Below are 20383 nucleotides of genomic sequence, written 5' to 3'. Positions count from 1 at the left end.
ATAAATAGATATTTTAATTTGGGTTAACTATTTTCGTTGGAACAGCAAGAGCGATAAATTCTACCTTCATGTGAGGTGAGAGATGATATACTAAATTAAATGAGATACTTATAATGAGAAATGGCACCCACGAGGTGGAAAACGAACACCATGAATATAAACGTATGCTCGGTTTCATGTCAGAAGTGGGATCTAATAGGGAAAATAATAATATAGTGTTTATATCTTACTTAAATATTGCAAGTGGGGTCCATAAGGAGAAAAATATGAAAAACATATAATGTCAGAAGTGGGATTTGAACCCACGCTCTCTCACGAGAACCAGAACTTGAGTCTGGCGCCTTAGACCACTCGGCCATCCTGACATTGTTGTTTGTTGTAGCAATGATAAATATAAATATGTTATTGTGATACTATAAATCTTCAGTTCGAGTAAATCACAGCTGTCGACGGCGCGGCCGACTCCGCTGGCTGTGGACGCCAACTCGCCGTCCCTTCCGTCTTTCGAGTTTCGAGAAAGAAAAATAATAGGAACAAAATGATATTTATGTTCATTAGTAGGGGATAATTTAGTGATATTAATTCTTTTAAATAAGATCATAAATAATAAAAAAAATTGCAATCAGTAATCTTTAAAATAATAGAGAAAAAAAGAACGATCCAACGCACAAGGCTTACAAAAGTAATGCGTCTTCACTACCCGTTTTATTTATCTTAATATTATTTATTTTACTAATAAAAATATAAAAAATAAAAAATAAAAAAATAATTTTAATATTTCAGTTTGTAATGACGGACAATGTCAATGGTGACACGACAGCACATGTGAAGGCCGTGAGTGGTTGTTGTAAATAAAAAAAGCGACGATGAGAGGTGAAAATTATTTTACCTCTGCATCAATGCTAACGTAATTGTCGAGCGATGAAAGGGTCGCTCGACATTTACGCTGACACAATTACCAAGCGACGAAATGACTACTCAAAATTTACGTCGATGTCAATGCAGTTGTCTAAAGATGAAAGTGTCATTCGACATTTACGTCGATAACTAATTACATTGATACTGATGTCGAGTAAATGCAAAACGATCCTCATCTTTCGTAGTCGCTCTTCTCATTTATAACAGTTACCCATGATCTCAACGACACCGTTGTTCGTCATCATTGACATCATCCATCACTAGAAACTAGAATGCTAAAATTATTTTTTATTTTTTATGTTTTTATTGATAAAATCAATGATGTTAAATTAAATAGATCTAGATATTTTATATATATATATATATATATATATATATATATATATATATATATATATATATCTCAATATATTTTTTTTAAAATATACAAAGTAAAATACTAAAAAAAGTTAACTATAAAAAAAAAATATATAATTAGCCCACACCGAAGCGGCAGCAGCCGGAGGACGACGGTAAAATCCTCGAGTCATTCCACTCGTGGCAGCAGCCGTGCCACGAGTCCGCACAGGAGACGCAACATGGAGTGGATTCCACCGCCGTATTCCCGTGTCTCGCCTCCTTGAACTTTTTCATGCAGAGGTCTCTATTTATGACCCCCTTACGTCGCCGCGGCTTCTCGGGCGCAACCGAGTCCTGGAGGCCATGGCCGGAACAAAAGGCTTGGCCGCTGCACTTTTGCTGCTGCTCTGCCTTCAGCTCTTTGCTGCGGGGAGACCGATTCGCCCTGCGGCTAGTGGCGGCGGCGATGGCTCAGGGTTTGGCCGTGGGTCGAGATACGGGCCTGGATATGGTAGTGGCGAGGGAACTGGTGGAGGCTATGGAAGAGGAGGTGGTGGTGGTGGATCAGGGATCCGGCTCCCGCTATGGTTCTGGGAATGGTAGTGGCGAGGGGATGGGTGGGGCTTATGGAGGTGGTGGTGGCGGCGGAGGAGGAGGTGGTGGCGGAGGATCGGGTTACGTGTTATAGCCATCGCCGTCACTTCCACTCTCTCTTTTGCTTCTTGTTTCTTTGGTTCGTATTATAACCATCGTTTGCGGATTTGTTCTTCGGGTCGGATCCGAAATCTCGGACCCTAATCCTGTTAGAATTAGCAGAGGGTGGGTTTAAATTAAATTAGAGATTAAAGGCTTTAAACAAAGAGATAAATAAATGAAATGCATTGTAACAACAAAGAGAGAGAGTGAAATTAGTCCTTAGTTTTTATCTTTATCATTTTTGCTCTCATTGTTTAGTTTATTTTAGGACCAATTACATATTATCCCCTTCAGTTAAATATCTTTATCATTTTGATCCCTACACCTATATTAATATCTGTATAATTACAAAAGTGAAACATCTACATCTATTTATCATAACATCATTAGTTTTATTAATGAAAACATAAAAATAAAATATAAAAAAATATTTTTAATATTTTAGTTGTTGGTGATAAACGGTAATACCGTTGGGAGCCACAGGTAATTGTTGTGGATGAGGAGAATGACGATGAGAGTTAAGGGTTACTTTGTATCTGCGTTAATGTCAACGTAATTGTCGAGCGAAACGACACCGCTCTCCATCTGCGTCGACATAGTTATCAAGCGACACCACTCTATATTTACATGGTCGTTGATGCAATTGTCAAGCAACACCACTCTGTATTGGAGTTGACACTAATGCAAATGCTAAGCGACTCTCATCTCTCGTCGTCACTCTCCTCATCTGTAATAATCACCACCCGCGACCCCAACGATGTCATTGTCTGTCACCACCAACTAGAATATTAAAATTATCTTTTTTTTTTACTTTTATTTTTTCGTTAATAAAATTGACATGTTAAGATGAATAGACATAACTATTTCACATTTGTAATCATAAGGATGATAATATAATTTTTTTTTAAATATAAGGATCATGATACTAAAAGTAACTAACTAAAAAGGAGTAATTTTTAATTAACTCTTATTTTTATAAATATTTGCAAAAAAAATATAAACAGTAACAATAACAAAAACTTGTAATATCAGACTTATATGGTAAAGCAATTGCTAGTCTTTTATATAATTTTCAATTAAAACCAGCTGTAATGCCACTTAAAGACTAATAAAGTATTCCTCAATGGATGATAAGCCATTACTTCTGAAAGGGAGGATGGTGATAACAAAACTTCTGGATATACATGCATGCCATAGACGCAGTTAATCCAAGATAGAGCAGTTGTCTTCAGCCATCAAGAACAGTTCAAAAAAGATAATTTAATTACATTTCACGGTTTGGTGTTACTGACCACTGTCAGTTCCACGTCATTACCAACCTTCTTTGTTCGCATACAAATGCATATGGAAATTATTTCATTTTTGCACTGAATGAATTCAAAATATTAGTTTTGACACTCGAAAGATCCTACATTGAATGAACTGCTGGGAGATTCAAAATGCTGTGCAGAAGCCTCTTCTGGTAATCCAGAATGTGAAAACATGATGTTTGTCTGCATCCAAAGATGAGGGATCAGCACATGAAGCTAAGACACCTTTCAGAATAAAATTGTCGATATAGGCTGACTGATATCAACTACATTTAAAGAGCAAAACCGACACTTTTCGCAAGTACCTGTATATTATCATATCAAGTTGTAAAAAATTTGATGTAAGCAGGACAAACTTTTCTAATCTTGGATTTGAAACCCGAGAATCTGGCATTCCTTTTTTGACCCTACCTCTCTATTAAAGATGCATCAACAGCTGCAATATGAGCCAATGTGGTGCTCTTCCTTTTTTGACAGATGGGAGGCTTCCAAGTCTCTAATGAAGTTCTAATATGTTGAGAAGTTGTGATCTCGGAACCAAATATGACTGATGAAGTTGACCGAGTCATGTATCATTGTCATAAAGCCTTTTCCAGTTAACCAGCGAGGGGAACCCATTCGCCTGCAAGACAACGACAGTAACTTTGTGTCAGTCTGCACACAGCTAAATTAATGGAAGTTCCATATTACAGTATTACTTCATTGGACTTTGCATTAATCACGAGTCATCATTGTGCCAGAAGTTCACCCCAGCTTGCAGCCTTTGAGAAAAGTTAATTAACATGGTTGTTTAATTCTAGTTATTTACCTCAAATTGACACCATTAAAGATTGGCAAACATGAAGAAACCCCAGATGAGGTGGTAGTGGCCTCTTATTTGAGTAGAAATCAAATCACTTGACATTCACAGTCTGTGTGCTATATAAAAGAGAATCTCATTCCAAGGTCCCCTAACTGGGTGATAGTTATGTGTTAGTACAATCACAAACTCATTTTTTTACATATTAATACTGAACTTTCAAAAACTTGGTTACAAAGGAAAAAATTCTGGACACCAGCAATAAGCTTGGAAAGAACAAAAAATATCTTAAATCTAAGTCGTCCATATACAAAAACAGCATCATGAAAATTTTTGATACTTTATTCTGGATATTTAGTTCAAACTTCAAATCATCATCTCCAAATTATCAATGAAGGCAAAATTGTCCAGAGTAGGTTATTATATTCATGTCAGCTGTCACACTGTCAAACCAAAATTACACATGCTTCCAGCTGTTTGATTAAAAAAAGAATATTCTTTTCTGGAATCTTCTAGAAAGATTTTTTCCACTTTTGATTCTTCTAGAAGACCCTCAAAAGGAAACAACATGATTATCTCAGAAGTGATTGTGAAGCCAGTCGATGGGTTGGGAATCAACAAATAATGTACCTAGTTTGTGGCCATCAAAGACTAACATGCACACATAATGATCATACTATTATAATAATGTATATGAATATAATGAATAGAGAAGTGTCATATGTTCTTACCATGCATCCGCTGGACAAAGCGCCCAAATTCTTTGAAATTGTGGGCGTACATGAGAACTGGGTTAAGCCTGAGGTATGTAAATGTTGATAAATGTCGTCCATCTGGATCACTCAATGGCTTAGCATTATCCAAGATCTTATTGTAATCATCTCTATCATAGCAAGGAAGAGCATTTTCACTAGCCATCGGTACAGAAACATCCCATGCAGCATTTAACACCTGATAATAAGGCTGCATCTAATCAGCGGAAGTGTGCATGCACAAAGCAACTTTACCAATGGTTGTGTCATTACTGTCTACTAACAATAGTGGAAAAATAGATATACTAGTTGAAAGATGATAATCTTTTACTTAATGTAACTTAGCCAGTGTTCTCCACATTGAAGAACAATTTTAGCACAAAAGATTGACTATGCAAAGTATAGAAATTTAGAGTGCAAGTTGCTGTTTGGCAAATTTTATGTTTAAAAATCCAAATGGCTGGTAAAATACCAATAGATCAGGACTGGTTCAATATGATAATCACAAATTCTAACTCCACCCTATAGACACCAATAACCCTAACTGATATATGAACTTGAACAAATCAGGTGCCTCAAGAACCTTACACAAAAATGGACTTTTCTAGAGATGGAATAAAACAATGCATCAAAGTTGGACCATGAGTAAGTAGCATACTGCAATGAACACATATTCCATTTCAATGTCAGATGAGATACTTCCAGCATGAGAGCCCGACAGCATAAAATAGCATCAGACTGGCTCAAATTTCCTAAGGGGAAACTTGAAAGAACTTGACAAGAGTTCAATAAACAATAAACACTATGAACAAGTCAGGAAATCCTGGATAAAGAATTGAAGCAGAAGTCAGATACAAGCTATTCTACAACGGAGGCCACATATCTCTTGGTTCAAACAGATGTATATTTGCAAATGGCAAAGAAATCTGAGAAGGTGACGTATTTCTAGGACCAAATTGTGAAAGTCAGTAAAACAAGGCAGTGTCGACAGGCATTACTTAGAAAAATGGGTATCTGCCAAGAACATGAAAAAGTCAAACAACCTTTAAAATGTCATATGTGCCAAATCAAACCTTTGAGAATAACAATCCTTTACAGTGTCATACCTGCCAGACCAAACCCTCAGGATCTGCCATTGCTTCTGGGAAGTCCACATGTTGATCCAACGTGCGCAACTCAACACATGTAAAGTTCAATGTTGCCCCATGCTTCTTTAACATTGATGCAATTGGGGCATAGCCATCACGATTGCATGGGTTATAAAATCCAGCTGTTAACTCAGCAGCATGGCTGGCAGTTTTATACCACCAATGGACACCTGATATCTGCTTCAGCAATAAAAGAAAATACAATTAACACATGAAGAATAAGCTTATTCCTCCACAGTGTATATCAGCAATAAAAAAGAAAGATGTAACTCCAACTTTTCTGAAACGGGAAACAGACTTTTTTCTTGTTCTGAAGAGAATCGTATTTGAGTAAATATGCAAAAAACTCATAGCCACAAATGAATATAAGACACATGCAATGCTTGAAAATAATTATGTTGAATTATTTTTAAAAACTTACTGAAACTTACTGAAAATAGCAAAAACCTTTGTACCTTAGCTTTAAAAAAGAGTAACAGAAAATCCTCCAAATTGGTTAAATAGATAAGAAATGTTGAATGCAAGATAAATCTATTTTCGACTACTAAGTTTAACAAAAGCAGCCATCTGAGATATGAATTAAGCATTACTAGACAGACATTTTATTTCGAAATAAATTGATTATTCACAACAAAATAAAAATATTCAACTATGACATAAATGAATTAATAACTAACTCGAACCTTTACTGCAATGCATGAGCCTTCAAAGGCCAATTTGGCCAGAGATACTACGAGGTCTCCATGATCAACTAACACTTTTGAGTACCAACCAAGAAAGAATCTGCCATATGAGTTGTCATAATCACCTCCATCACGAAAAAATCCAGTTTCATGAGGCTGGGAGTTATACGAGCCAGAATTTTGTGGCACTTTTCCTAACAAAGGGTGCCCCCTAGCTTTTGCTGCCTCTTCCAAACTTTGAAGTAAATAAGCATCATAACACTGGAAAGAGAGCTTATTAGCTTCCATCTTTTCTTACAAAAATGTGATCAATAATAATTAGGGAATTTTATAAACATTTTATGAAAACCCATCTTGCTGACATGAAAATCAAATACACCAAGCAGTGGAAATCCAAAGATGACATCAACTATAACTTTTCAAATCATATACAACTCCAAGAAAAGGAAGGAGAAGACACGAATTAAGCCACCTGGAATTCGCCAATTCCTGGATATTTCCAACCATGCTTTGCTGGATAAGATGGGTAGCGCAGCTCCCCGCAAGGCCCTAATCCAATCTGAATCTCAGATATAGTGCCATCTTCAAAAAATTCATCGAACTCTACCCGGAAGCTTCTCATGTAGTCAAAATAAACCTGAAAACGACTATTAAAGAATATACAAAAATTGACTAAATAACCATTTAGATATTTCAATAAATTTTTTTGACATGTTGGTTTACAAATGAAAAAGGAAACAGAAAGCAGTACATATTTTGCTAGTAACTACCTGTTTTCTCAACTAAATTTCTATAGCAAGTGACACAAAGATAACCGAGATAAAATAACCAGGCAAGTTTCAAGTAAAGAAAATAAAAAAGAAACATGAGGGCAAAAGAAGATAGCTTTTGAACAACAATAAGCTTCGCTTCCACATATTCCATCTCAGAAAAGGAATCACATTTAACTATCAATACATACTCAGAATAATTATATGTACAAACCAACATGTAATTTCATAGAACATATCAAATATAAGTAAAAGTAGAAATATGATCAAAATTGTGTAGAGAAGAAAAAATGTCATAGAAAATTTTATCCTCATAACAATTATCACATTGGGGATTTGATTGCCGACTAACCTAATTTCTCTTTTTCAATGGACAAACATTATTTTCTAATCCTTATCTTCTAGTAGAAATTACATAGGTTGCTATTCGGCAGGTTTAGCTGATGGCCTATTATGATGAATTGAACATCACGAAAAATGGACAGCAAATAAATATCTAAACTGCTTATCCAGGTCTAAGATGTATAAATTCCATAATCCAATTATAGACCATAAGATCCAGCCTGACACAATCCAAGGATAACATCCATGATCAGGATCTTGCAGTGCAGATCTTAAAAATGCAGTAATAACCTCCAAATGGTCTGTCATTTGGTCCATATGTACGATCCACATTGTAGAACATAAATCCTTCCAACAATGACTCCGAAGTACACAGGTACTGAAAATGTTGTTTTGCAATAACATTGGAACAAGACAGGATCTAAATGCTACATGGAAATGATCTGTTAATTAAATTGAGGGAAAGGTGAAGTACCTCGACTGCAGTTCGGCCTCTTAATACTCTTTTCCTGTCTATTCCCCAAGAAAGGCATTCTGTGTTGCGTCTCCCTGTTCTGTCTGTGAAATAAATGTCTGGGTTGCTGTTGCCAATTTCTATAACCCAATGAGGCAAAGGAATCCATACATCATCACCAACATTACCTCCACATTCATGAAATGACATCACAACCTTGACAATATAATTCAAGAGAAGTCAAGTCAAATCAAATGTAATCTTTACAAAAATAAAAAGTCACTGAATAAAGTTAAAAACACAATTCAATCATGATAAGGCCTACTGCAATGTTAAATTATGGAGAAAGAACATACAAATACAGAATTACCTACACCTCTAGCTACAAATAGAAAAAAGCCCAAAAAGCCAACCCTTCCAATGCATTTCCTTACATAGCAAACACCACTCTTATTTGGTTTACCAACACTGCTATCAAACTGACAATCAAAGCAAGGTTGTGATTCAACCCAGAGATTCAATTTCTATACTTTCAGCAGTTCAGATTTGATCGCAAAAAGTCGATCTAAAAAGTCTAAAAGCACTATGAGACATGAAAATTCAAGAAAACCAAATCAATTTAGAAACAACATAATTATGCCTCAATAATCAGGTTTTTGGTAGAGAATAAGATATTGTATATGACTATTTATGATAGTCTTCGATTCATTGTTGCCAGTGAAATAAAAAGACAATAATGCCCTTGTTTAAAAAAATATAATCTTTTTTAAATTGGTATAAGAGTCATTAACTGTAAATCTTGGTACTAGCCTTAAAGCAGAAAATTTAATGAAGTAAATCATTTTATTTAGGATCAATTAGTATGTCCTCTCGACACAACTGAACTGCCTAGATCCTCAATTTCTTAAATTCTAGCACCTTAAATCCCTAATTACATCATCATGAGTTGACATACCTTGTTTTTCACCATAATGAGAAGCCATGAAGGAGGCAGTGAAAATGAAATTAAATATCATAAAAAGCCTGCAGAGAAGGATATGTGATAGTGACAGGCCACAAAGTTAAATCAAAGGGTAAAAAGTGGGTCTGAATTAGAAGTCTTAAGAATTACCATGATGCTATTGATGAAGAAAAACTTACAGCCTTAAAGCACAAAATTTAATGAAGCAAATCGTTTTATTCGGGATCAATTAGTTTGTTTTCTTGACACAACTGAACTGCCTATATCCTCAATTTCTTAAATTCTAGCACCCTAAATCCCCAATTATGCCATCATGAGTTGACATACCTAATTTTTCACTATAATGAGAAGCCATGAAGAAGGCAGTGAAAATGAAATTAAATATGATAAAAAACCTCGCAGCGAAGGATATGTGATAGTGACAGGCCATGAAGTTAAATCAAAGGGTAAAAAGTGGGTCTGAATCAGAATTCTTAAAAAACAGGATGATGCTGTTGACGAAGAAAAACTTACAGTTGAGAGAAACAACTATGGTAATAGCTTATGCTTTGAATGATCCTAGGCCTTGAAGTGAAGTTGAAAGAAGTGTCTTAACTACAGTGAGAATTTGCATTGGTAGGTATTCTGGTTGCCATTTCTGTTTTTATATGAAAACATTATAGAGCAAATGGGCCCAAAGATGTCCAACATTTTTGTCCAATTAATGTGAACTGCGTGTTCCACTGGGATTGCCCACTCCCATTTGAAACCAGTGATAAGAAATAAGCAAGAATATCAACATGATAATCTTATTTACAACTTTCAGTTTAGTATCATAAGGCATCGGTGGCAATGCTCATCAATAACAAACCATACCTAATTAGCAATGTTGTCTCAGATGAAATCAAAACATTTCCTTGAGGCTTGAGCAGGCAACGGAACACACACATACATGAGAAATCCATAACACTGATGGAAGAGAAGAGGTTGGCAGGTAAACTTCACCTGAAGCTTAAGCTTCAGTTGCCGCACGATCTGAAAGAGATGCCTATAGCCATCCCAGTTATACACTCGAGGAGCAGAATCTTCAACGATTCCCCACCAGCAATCGACCATGACACCATCAACCTTGATGGATTTTAATGCCCTCAGCTGCTCGATCAAGATCTCAGGATTGGCCAGCTTGCCGTGATCATTAATGACATCAAGCTATCATCACTCCTCGACACAAAATAGCAAAATTAAGCACAAAACTTAAGCAGACATTTCAAGTAACCTACAGGTATTACTAAGAACACATCGACCAACAGGATCAAAGGCAACAATGAGAATTTTCTGGGCCAAAACAACTAAAAATCTGGAACAGACGGAACGACTCACAGGTAGCATTACGTAGACCGGGATGTACGGCGTGCCGGCGAAACAACGCTCCTCCATTTTCCGGGCAACAACGATCGCCTTAAAGCGAAAACGGAAACCGTAATTCTAGGGCATCGATCTCCTTCAAGAGGAAGAATTCGAGAAAATCGGCGAAGGAATCGAGAAAGGCACCTGCTTCTCGTCGTCATCGGAGTTCAAGAAAAGAGGGGAATCTCCAGAAATCTCGCCTTCGGATCGTTTGTCTCCAGCAATGGCGATGGCGGTGCGGCACCGGCGGGTGTAGGAGAGAGGGGGAGGAGCGAAGGCGCCACCTCCGAGACGTCCAGAGGGGCGGTCCAGGAAGCGAAGGGCGTCGGAGGGGGAAAGCCTCGGAGGAGCGGCGGGCAGCGGCCTCCCGGCCGGGAGAATTGCACCGGAGTAGAAGCCCATGGAGATGCGATTACATACAAAGACGACACCTCTCGGAATGAATGATATAGAGAAGGAAACGAAAAGTGGAAGCGTTAGCTTGTTAGCGTGAGTAATAATGAAAGCCAGGCCGTTTGACATCCCATAGATTTACTCAACAATTCTCCCCAAGAAAGATTTAACAGGGCCCGCAAATCTGTCTCCAACCAGGACGCAGGCAGGTGCGTGGGTAGAAGAGAATTCCATCAACGGGCGTACGCCGACTAGCCTTATAGTTCCGATTGCAGCCGTCCGATTAGAGATCTTCAACTTGCAGTCGTCCGATTCAAGGACTTTTAGAAAAGCCAGAACCAAAGCTGGTTTGCTAGTTCAGAGATTTAATCTCATCCTTCCACCAAAAAATGATATAAATATATATATATATATATATGTATGTATGTATGTATGTATGTATGTATGTATGTATATATATGAATCTATGTATGTATATGTATATGTATATATATATATATATATGAATATATGTATGTATATGTATATGTATATATATATACGTATATACATATGTATATATATGTATGTATGTATGTATATATGTATACATATATACATATATATATACATACACACACACATATATACAGCTTCTTCTTTATTGGAGAAAAGTCAAGCAAGCACTACTGAGTCAAGCACAACAGCAACTACCAACAGCAACTACATACTTTTGACTGCCCGGAAAGGCTTTTACTAAGAGTCTGGGCCTGAGCGTAACCTATTGATAAAGGAGGAGTTCTCGTGCATCCCGTATTTTGCAGTTACAAGATCTGGTGAAGAAAGTGGAACAAGCTTATCGATAAGGGCTGGATACTTTGACCTAGAGCATAACTGAGGAGAATTGAGTTTCTCCTTGCCTAGACTATATATTGATGAAACCAAAAGGATAGGTAGCTTAAAGAGTCCGTCTATAACCCAGTGGCTCTGAACCAACCTAGCACTCTTCCTTCTTAAAGTAGAAAGATATGAAGAAGTTCGAAAGGAAGCATCAAACGGGTCTGTTCGAGTTAAGTATATAGGTGTTGGCGCAGGGGATAGTGACTTGTTCTATGCCCCATATGCTATTGACGGAAATTCGAACTTAAATAAGGGTACTCCTCTAACTCCGCTTTCCAACTAATATGAAATAATCAGACAACATCAAAGAATAGGTATTACAACTCTGCATTAAGAGATAGAAGAGGCAGAGGTAACTTAACCTAGTGCTATCAACTAGAAATACATAATTTCATTATCAAGGAAGAAACATAATAAGGATATCAAAAGAAAGATCTGAGGCAAGAGAAGGCGAGGTCAAGTCGACAAGCAATTCCGCAAGTCTTAAGAATAATAGAATCGGAATAATATAAGAATAATAGAATCGGAGGGTATTCTAGAATTGGGTCACCAACCAAGTGCATCTGGGGTGGGGGGATCTACTATCCTTTTTTATCCAACTAGCGTCACTGGTAAAAGGTGGATCTAATGCTTTGTACCATCTATCGTGGCATTAGAAGCGAAAGCAAAGCTCGCCTGGCCCAGAGCAGAGATTACACAAGAATCTTTACAAATGGCTCGATGACTTCAGTAACACATACATATTCTTCAGTGAATTCATGAATCATGAAAAGTCTAACTCAAAACCTAAGCTAAGGAAAGCATCTGAGGAGTGAACGATTCCACCATCAATAGAATCTTTGACGTCAGCTGCTGCGGAATCGTACTTACTACTATCAGAGTGGAACTGGGAACTCGGAAGCCAACTACGAATAAGGTGCTGAAAGCCTACTATTAATAAGAGTGGAACAAGCAACAGAGGAGAGGGAAGAAATGATCAAAACTATCAAATCACAAAATCACAAATAAAGCAGAGCCAAGTAACTACTAGACGCCAAGCAACTACTAGACGCCAAGGGCCAAGCAACGGGATGAGCAACGACAGTTGCGAATGCTGAGCAAGACGCTGCGCGGTGTTATAGAAAGTTATAAACGTAGTAAGAATAAGATCTAGTTTCAAAGGTAATGATTCTCCGCATGATGATATCTAGTCAAGGGAAAGGTAATGATTCTCCGCATCTAGTACATAAGAATAAGATCTAGCTTGCCCGGGTAGCAAGTAGTAGAGTAGTTGGCTCTTTCCAATTAATTGAACCCAGCTGGCATGCCTATGTCCTTAATGTAAGAGCTGCCTATCATCGGTATTCTGATACATTTTCTTAGAAGCTGCGTACTCTTTGGTACCCAACTCTGGACTCTCTTAATAAACCCAATAAGAAATATAGGTGCACCGTGCCACTACATCTTTAGTATAAGTTCCGTTGGTATAATCAATTTCATAATTTTGGATAGGCATAGAAAATAGTCAAGGTACCTTCTATCTACGAGCTTATTGACACTTAGCCTTTCCCTTTCCTCGCACAGCCTCTTATACGGTTCTTGCTTATTATCCTTATTCTATATTATACTCGCTTAACGGCGAAGGGAATCTCGAAGGCCATGTATGTAAGCAAATCCACCTTTTTTCTAACTTGGGTGAAGAGAAGAATCCAGGTAGTTAGCAACTGAGAAGACAATCGAACTAAATCGACGGAAAGGAGAATCGATCTGTTTAGGAGAGTGAGATAGATAACTCTTTTGTCAGGAAATAGAATATCTTTCATTAAGTGGAGTGAGGATCAACAGAATCGATCCAGTAGCTTCCCCGGTGGGGCAACTCAAGTGAGAAATTCCAATAAAGATGTTCGACGGCAACAGGAAAGATTGACTCCGCAGTGAACCACCTCCCCTTGTAGAGTAGTTTCACTAATTAATAAGACCTCTGGCGCCCTCCCTGACTTGAAGAATGGAAATGAGTGCACATCTCATATAGAATGGAGTAACAACACTGATTGACTTAGCGCTGAAGAAGCAAGGAACTCTACGACTACACTTGAACCCAGACTAACTAAGGCAACTCGCTGCTTTTGAGGTCAACTAAGAGACTTGTTTGGTGCTTGTGTTAAGCTTAGAAGTTATCTATCTCCTGAAATGACTTTTCCACTCCTACATTCTCTCTTTTCTCTATATAGGAAACCGGATGAAACTCAGCGGTGGGTAAGAATTCTACTCTTAAGTAGGAGCCAAGCAGATGCAAGCGGTAAGGGAGTTCATTCAGCAAGTAAGAAGGGCGAGCTACTATAGAGGATCCAATGAAGCAAGTCAGAGTTGCACTCAGTAGTCAAAGCACCCGAAACCAGACTGGAAGTTAATAAGTTCAGAGCAGATATAATAAGTAGCACAGGAACTAGTTAGAGGCTTTGAAGCGGGAAGGAAATCAATAAATCCATTGATTCTGAAATTCATTCCCTTATAGCACTCTGTAGTTAACTAATCGACTTAAACATTGACATACGGAATCCACTAGTGCACTAAGAGACTGGAACCACTGCTTACTCATAAGAGAATTGAGCTACAGGCAAACAGTACTAGAACACTGCTCAGGGAAGAAAACGACTAATAAGAGAATAGAACCACTCACCACCAATGAAACTTGAACCAATACTAAGGACTTTCCTTACTGACACCGAACCTGACAACTCTGCCTCCAATACAGTCACTACTGATTCGGATCTTTACTTATACACTAGCACAGCTCTGCCAATAACCTCTATTTCTTGGAGTCGAAGTCCGCCAGCCAATAACCACTGATTTATACCTACTTAAGTACTTAGCGCGCTTAACCCCATTCTTACAATCTTCTCTTCTCTTCTCTGATCTTCGGCCCAAGAAACAAATGCTATAGTGGATTAGATTAGTAGGCTCAAATGCATTTATACAGTGGCAAGGGATCTTTAATTAGTTGTGAATGGAATTGCCATGAGTTAATGACCGCTCAAAGAAGAAGTTATGTTATTTGCAGAATGAGTTATGTTATTTAAAGAGCGAGCGACCCGAGCCAAAGAATGAGTTTTCCTAAGAAAGACATCGATTGTTGTGCCCGTACCTTCGTCCGTGATCAATTAACATATATATATATATATATATATATATATATATATATATATATATATATATATATATATATATATATATATATATATATATATATATATATATATATATATATATATATATATATATGTATATATATATATATATATATGTATATATATATATATGTATATATATATATATATGTATATATATATATATATGTGTATTATATGTATATGTATATATGTGTATATGTATATATATACATATACATATGTATGTATATATATACATATACACATATATATATGTATGTATATATATATATAAATATATATATATATACATATATATATGTATATATGTATATATATGTATATATATATATGTATATATATACATATATAAATATATATATATATATATATACATATATATATATATACATATATATATACATATATATATATATACATATACATATACATATATATATATATACATATATATATATATACATACATGTTTCGTCATATCGCTCTATCATAGGGAAATCGGGATGGAAGACCAAATAGAAGTAGTTCGACCGCCTACAAGGAGAAAGAGGAAGGTCAGTAGCTAGTGACGGAATCGTTTAATATGAGCAGGACTACCAAGTTTCAAGTAAAGCGAAAAAAAGAAATGTTGTCCCCTTCTCCAGTTGATTCAAATCGGATCTCCAATCAAGCAAAGGATTCCTAGCTCGATGGAAAGACTTAATTCAGAAATGATTCAATACGAGATAGGATGGTCGGATCTTCTTTCTTCCAAAATGGGATCTTTACCATCTCAATGGGGTCCATTTAGTTCAGGATGTTTTCATGATCTTTCCTCAAAATTTCAAGTGACTTATTTATAACAGAGCAGCGTGCCGCGACACATTAGTAGTGTCTTGTCTAGTAGTTACTTGTCACCTTGGCGATCGCTACTGTGCAACTTACGTAGTTACTTGGCCCTAACTAAAAACTCGTATTGAACTCCTAACTCGATGTGATAGATCGAGTGTACTCTTCCATCTTTTATAGGTAGAGCACGTGTTGATCTATTTAGATTCTATGGTGCTTCCAACCGCTAATCAAGGGCTCCTAACAAGATTCTCATCTTTTAATATGGACTTTACCCCTTTTCTTCTAGGAGGAAAGCCCTTTCATTATGTGCTAAGTTAGACTAGGCAACCTTCGTAACAAACAACCTGGGATTGGCCAGATCAATAACTCAATAAGGAAAAGTACACTAACTGGAACGGAGTTGATAGGTGCGGGTGCCTTCCTTAAATAGAGAGCCGCAGTTCAATTAGAATCAAGAGATGAAGAAGGCTCAAAGACCGGGAAAGTTTTGTCAACAACATCTGAAGCTAGATCTGAGGTGGGATAAGAAGATGTATCTAAAGCCGTAAGGAGAGTTCCGGATTCAAGTTGAATGGAATCTATCTTTGTTGGCGCAAGGAAAGGATACTATACTAGACTCTTGGGGTGCGAGGAAAGGAGAACACAGAATCAGCCGAAGCAGGAGCTAAATTAGGATATGTGCGAGAGGAGAAGGTGAACTCGATATGTCTTTACGTAATTACATACCTTGTGCTCGAAATGAAGAATAGAATTGAAAATAGAACATATGAAATGCCAAGAAAGTATACAAGATCATATGCTTGAGAAATAGTAGGAGTAGGAACCAGAGAAGATACGAGATCAGATTCAACTGAAGAATGATTGTTTCCATTAGGTAGAATAGAATAAGAAAACCTAATTGTAATATATGATTGATCAAAAACCCAGAAATCATAAATAAGGATGAGGCTGCCACTAACATATGATTCTCTTATGGACATTGACACAAGAACTAGCCAAGTAACTACTAGACAAGCAACTACGCCAATAACTGGAACTAGCACCACTACAAGGGAAATAAAAGCATTCTAAGGAAGGATAAGGTCAATCACCTCTATCTCCACTTAATCTTGTTGGGCCTGAAATTACTTATTGTTTTAGAATTTATTTCATTATTCTTATTGAGTCTAGAAGATGAATCTCTCTATCAAACATTAACCGCGCTATTTTTAGTAAAACAAGTTGGGTATCTGAGTCTTGCTAATTCAGAAACTTATATTACCTACTGTGAGCTCTCACCTGATCCATCTTAGAATACGTATTCTGCTAGAACTCAATGGTAGTTTAGACCTGTTTCTTCCCCTAGTCTTGTGCCGTTAATTAATGCTAGCAGTCTGGGTAAGCTAAAGAATTTCATATCTCTGACTCTGATTACCAATATTTTTCTATACAAGACTTAACTCCTTTCTTGACCTGAACCTTGACTTTAGAACTTGCTAACAGAGCTCATCTACCTATTATTGTTGTTGCTGTTGATACAAACGAGAATTTAGTAAAAAATTGACAGATTGAAAACTCATGTTAGCACAAGGCACTGAGGCTGGTATATGTATGTATGTATGAGAGCTATAAAATGGTGCAATACGTTAGTACAAGGCATTGAGGCTTTAGGCAAGAATGTTGTACTAGACCAGAGTCTAGTGCGATGACATCTAAACTTTCAGTCTTATTCGGTGCCCCCTCGTATGAGACGTGCTCAATCCACTCTTGTAGTTGTAAGCCTTGGAGTTGGTGATAGCGCTATAGTGACCCTTTACTTTCTTTTGCCAACCCGAGATTCCCTCGTTATAGTTGTATGAGTTACCCTTGCCCCACTATTCTAAACCCTCCTTTGACTAAGAAAAGTAGAACTCCCAAGACTTAGGCAAGTCTAGAGTTATTGTGGAAAGTTAATGAGTTCGGGCGCTAAGCAAGTTCAATACGGACTTTTGAGTAGAATTCAAAGTTTTTCTGGTTAATAGTGAATAGTCAGTTACCAATATTCAGCACCCCCAACTCGCTCACTTATCCCACGTAAAATTCTTTTCGTTGGTAGCTTAGCTTGTTCATTACTAGAGTGTTCATTGGCCTACATACCTCGGTAAGAAAGAAGCTTTAGTAGGAAGGCTTGTTCACCTTGATTATGTATGACCCAACAACATAATGAGTGCTCAGTGAAACTTTCATATATAGGCCTCTTACGTTGTTTAACCTATGTGTGACATAGCTAATGGAGATGGCTCTTATTTAATCTCTTGCGTTGTTTAACCTTTTAGTTTAGAGGACCTTCTCTTGCTTATTTGTTTGTTGACTTGCTGTTAACTCAGGAAGATGGCTCTTAGCACATGTGTGTGGACTCTCATGAACAAGATAAGAATGAAGAAGAAGTATCCTCTAAACCATATAGATGCTTACGCTCGACGACATGATATTCTGCTATAGAGTGTGAGGACAAGAAAGACGCTATAGAATGCCATTTGGACGAAGGAAGAAAATAGCTTATCCTTGTTTCGGAGTAATTTTTTCTACGACCATTTCTTCCAATAGGAAGAGAGAAAGCCCACACCCCTCTAAACTCAATTAACCCATTTCTTCCTCCAAAGAAGTTTACTATATATATATATATATATATATATATATATATATATATATATATATATATATATATATATATATATATATATATATATATATATATATATATATATATATATATATATATATATATATATATATATATAATCTTTCAAAAGTTAAACAGCTTTGCATTTACCCCTTTACATTTTAGCTGGTATATAAATATAAAAAAAACTCAAAAACATAGGTAAATATAATTAAAATTAATCTTTGATCTTTAGCTTTTTACTATCCTTCAAGATATTAATTTATACCTACAGATTAGTATTTTTTTTGTAATGTGTCCAGTAACATTTAAGTTTTTTGTGAAGATATTAAAGGATACTTTTAGGTTTTTTGAACATGAATATTTTTAATGCTCAATAGTAACCTCAGTTAATATTACTTAAACTAAGTTTAATGCTAATGAGGGTTTGTCTTTGTCTTTTTTGCAGCATGCTATATAGTATCAGAAGCTGTGCATCACATCAAATCCTTCTCCTGTGATCGCCCTCGTCAACCGGCAGCCTTTGGGGAAGACTTCTGCCTTCCCACCACAGGTAAAGCGAGGCGATTGATGTGACGGGAACGGCGGTGAGGAAGACGAAGAGAGGAGAAAGTGGCGAGACTCGTACACAATGTGCTCCACGTGGTAACGACTAGGGACGGCAGGGCTCGTTCATCACCACCACCGAACGCCTCGTGGCAGCCACAGCTCGGCCGGAACACCCTACATGTTCTCGACCCGTCTCGGGCCGCGCCATGTGGCGCCCGCGGTCGACGTGTGTTCTCGACGCTCAAGCCCCTCGTGCCCGCTGCTCGGGCTCCAGCTGCCACCGGCCACCGCGCCTGCCGCCACGAAGCCGCCGCCTCACGTCTCTTGTCCTCGGTGGACTCCCGCGGGTGTATCGCACTGTCCTTGGTTCTTGTCCTCTCCCTCAACGGCTTCGAAGAAAACTTGACTTTGCCGGTGATTGGAGACGCACGATGAACAGCAATCGTTCGGCCGACTGCGGTTGTCAAATGCTCGCGTGTTCTTTGGCATCGGGACCAGCCGGCGCGTTGGTCAACGAAGTTCGTCACCGCCCTGTCATATCTCTCTCTCTCTCTTATATATATATATATATATATATATATATATATATATATATATATATATATATATATATATATATATATATATGAATTAGAGCACTTGAAAACGTTGGTCGTCGTACAAATGAGATCAACAACTCTTATCTTCCCCTAACCTGCCACGAAAGAAAGAAATAATCGAGAAAACAAAGCTTTAACGCATCATTATGCAGCACAAGAGAGAGAGAGAGAGAGAGAGAGAGAGAGAGCTATAATAGCACGTTTTGATTCAACCTCTTTCAATGATATTTTACGACGGGGGAGAGAGAGAGAGAGAGAGAGAGAGAGAGAGAGAGAGAGAGAGAGAGCACCCTCCCTCCACTATAAAAGGGAACACCGTCTCCCTTGTTCTTCACAGAGAAACACCATCGTAGATTGAGATAGGAGGTTTACCATATAAAGAAGCAAGGACTCGTAGATAGATCACTGATCATGGAGATCCTTGTGTCCATGCAATGCTTGGGCTTGGCTATGGGAGTTCTGCTCCTATTCTTGCTTTCCGGAGCCGTCTGCATCTTCTGGCTCTTGCCGGCCGTCAAGTGGCGCCGGCTCAGGAAGAGCGGCCTTGCTGGCCCTCCTCCACTCTTCCCCTTGGGGAACCTGGTGGAGATGAGCAAGAAGGGAGGAGAGACATCATCTTCAGGCTCGTCGAGCATCGCACATGATATCCACTCTCGCGTACTCCCTTACTTCTCCCGATGGAGAGAAGCTTACGGTAAGTGCGTCATCATGGCATGCATGCATGCATGCATGGTTGATGGTTTTCCGAGTGGAGAATTCTCCT

At 37.6% G+C, this 20383-nt stretch overlaps 1 protein-coding gene and 1 non-coding gene across 3 annotated transcripts; both read right to left on the bottom strand.

The window, feature by feature from the left end:
* Positions 1 to 281: 281 nt before the first annotated feature.
* TRNAL-CAA (transfer RNA leucine (anticodon CAA)) lies at positions 282 to 365 on the bottom strand. The gene has a single exon. It is a non-coding gene; the product is annotated as a tRNA-Leu (tRNA).
* Positions 366 to 3198: 2833 nt separating this feature from the next.
* On the bottom strand, positions 3199 to 11006 carry LOC135632750 (beta-amylase 2, chloroplastic-like). Of its 2 annotated transcripts, none has more exons than XM_065141505.1 (10): positions 10703 to 11006; positions 10532 to 10609; positions 10157 to 10360; positions 8233 to 8427; positions 7118 to 7282; positions 6646 to 6906; positions 5921 to 6139; positions 4794 to 5013; positions 3569 to 3885; positions 3199 to 3446 (listed from the first exon to the last, which is right to left on the bottom strand). In XM_065141505.1, the coding sequence occupies exons 1-9, from the start codon at positions 10958 to 10960 to the stop codon at positions 3860 to 3862; spliced, it is 1626 nt and encodes a 541-aa protein (XP_064997577.1). In that variant the 5' UTR covers positions 10961 to 11006; the 3' UTR covers positions 3199 to 3446; positions 3569 to 3859. The 2 variants fall into 2 exon arrangements, with proteins under 2 accessions (XP_064997577.1, XP_064997586.1); XM_065141514.1 differs by having other exon boundaries at positions 3675 to 3885.
* Positions 11007 to 20383: the final 9377 nt, after the last annotated feature.

The sequence above is a fragment of the Musa acuminata genome, chromosome BXJ1-3, assembly GCF_036884655.1.
Source record: "Musa acuminata AAA Group cultivar baxijiao chromosome BXJ1-3, Cavendish_Baxijiao_AAA, whole genome shotgun sequence".
Lineage (NCBI taxonomy): Eukaryota > Viridiplantae > Streptophyta > Magnoliopsida > Zingiberales > Musaceae > Musa > Musa acuminata.
This window is presented reverse-complemented; position numbering and strand designations above follow the sequence as displayed.

Excerpts from the sequence above, each read along its gene's own strand:
- LOC135632750 (XM_065141505.1), bottom strand. The coding sequence starts at position 10,960 with ATGGGCTTCTACTCCGGTGCAATTCTCCCGGCCGGGAGGCCGCTGCCC. Across the intron at positions 6,907-7,117 it reads CAGGAATTGGCGAATTCCAG|TGTTATGATGCTTATTTACT; the intron begins GTGGCTTAATTC and ends CTCTCTTTCCAG. Across the intron at positions 3,886-4,793 it reads CTTTGTCCAGCGGATGCATG|GCGAATGGGTTCCCCTCGCT; the intron begins GTAAGAACATAT and ends GTTGTCTTGCAG.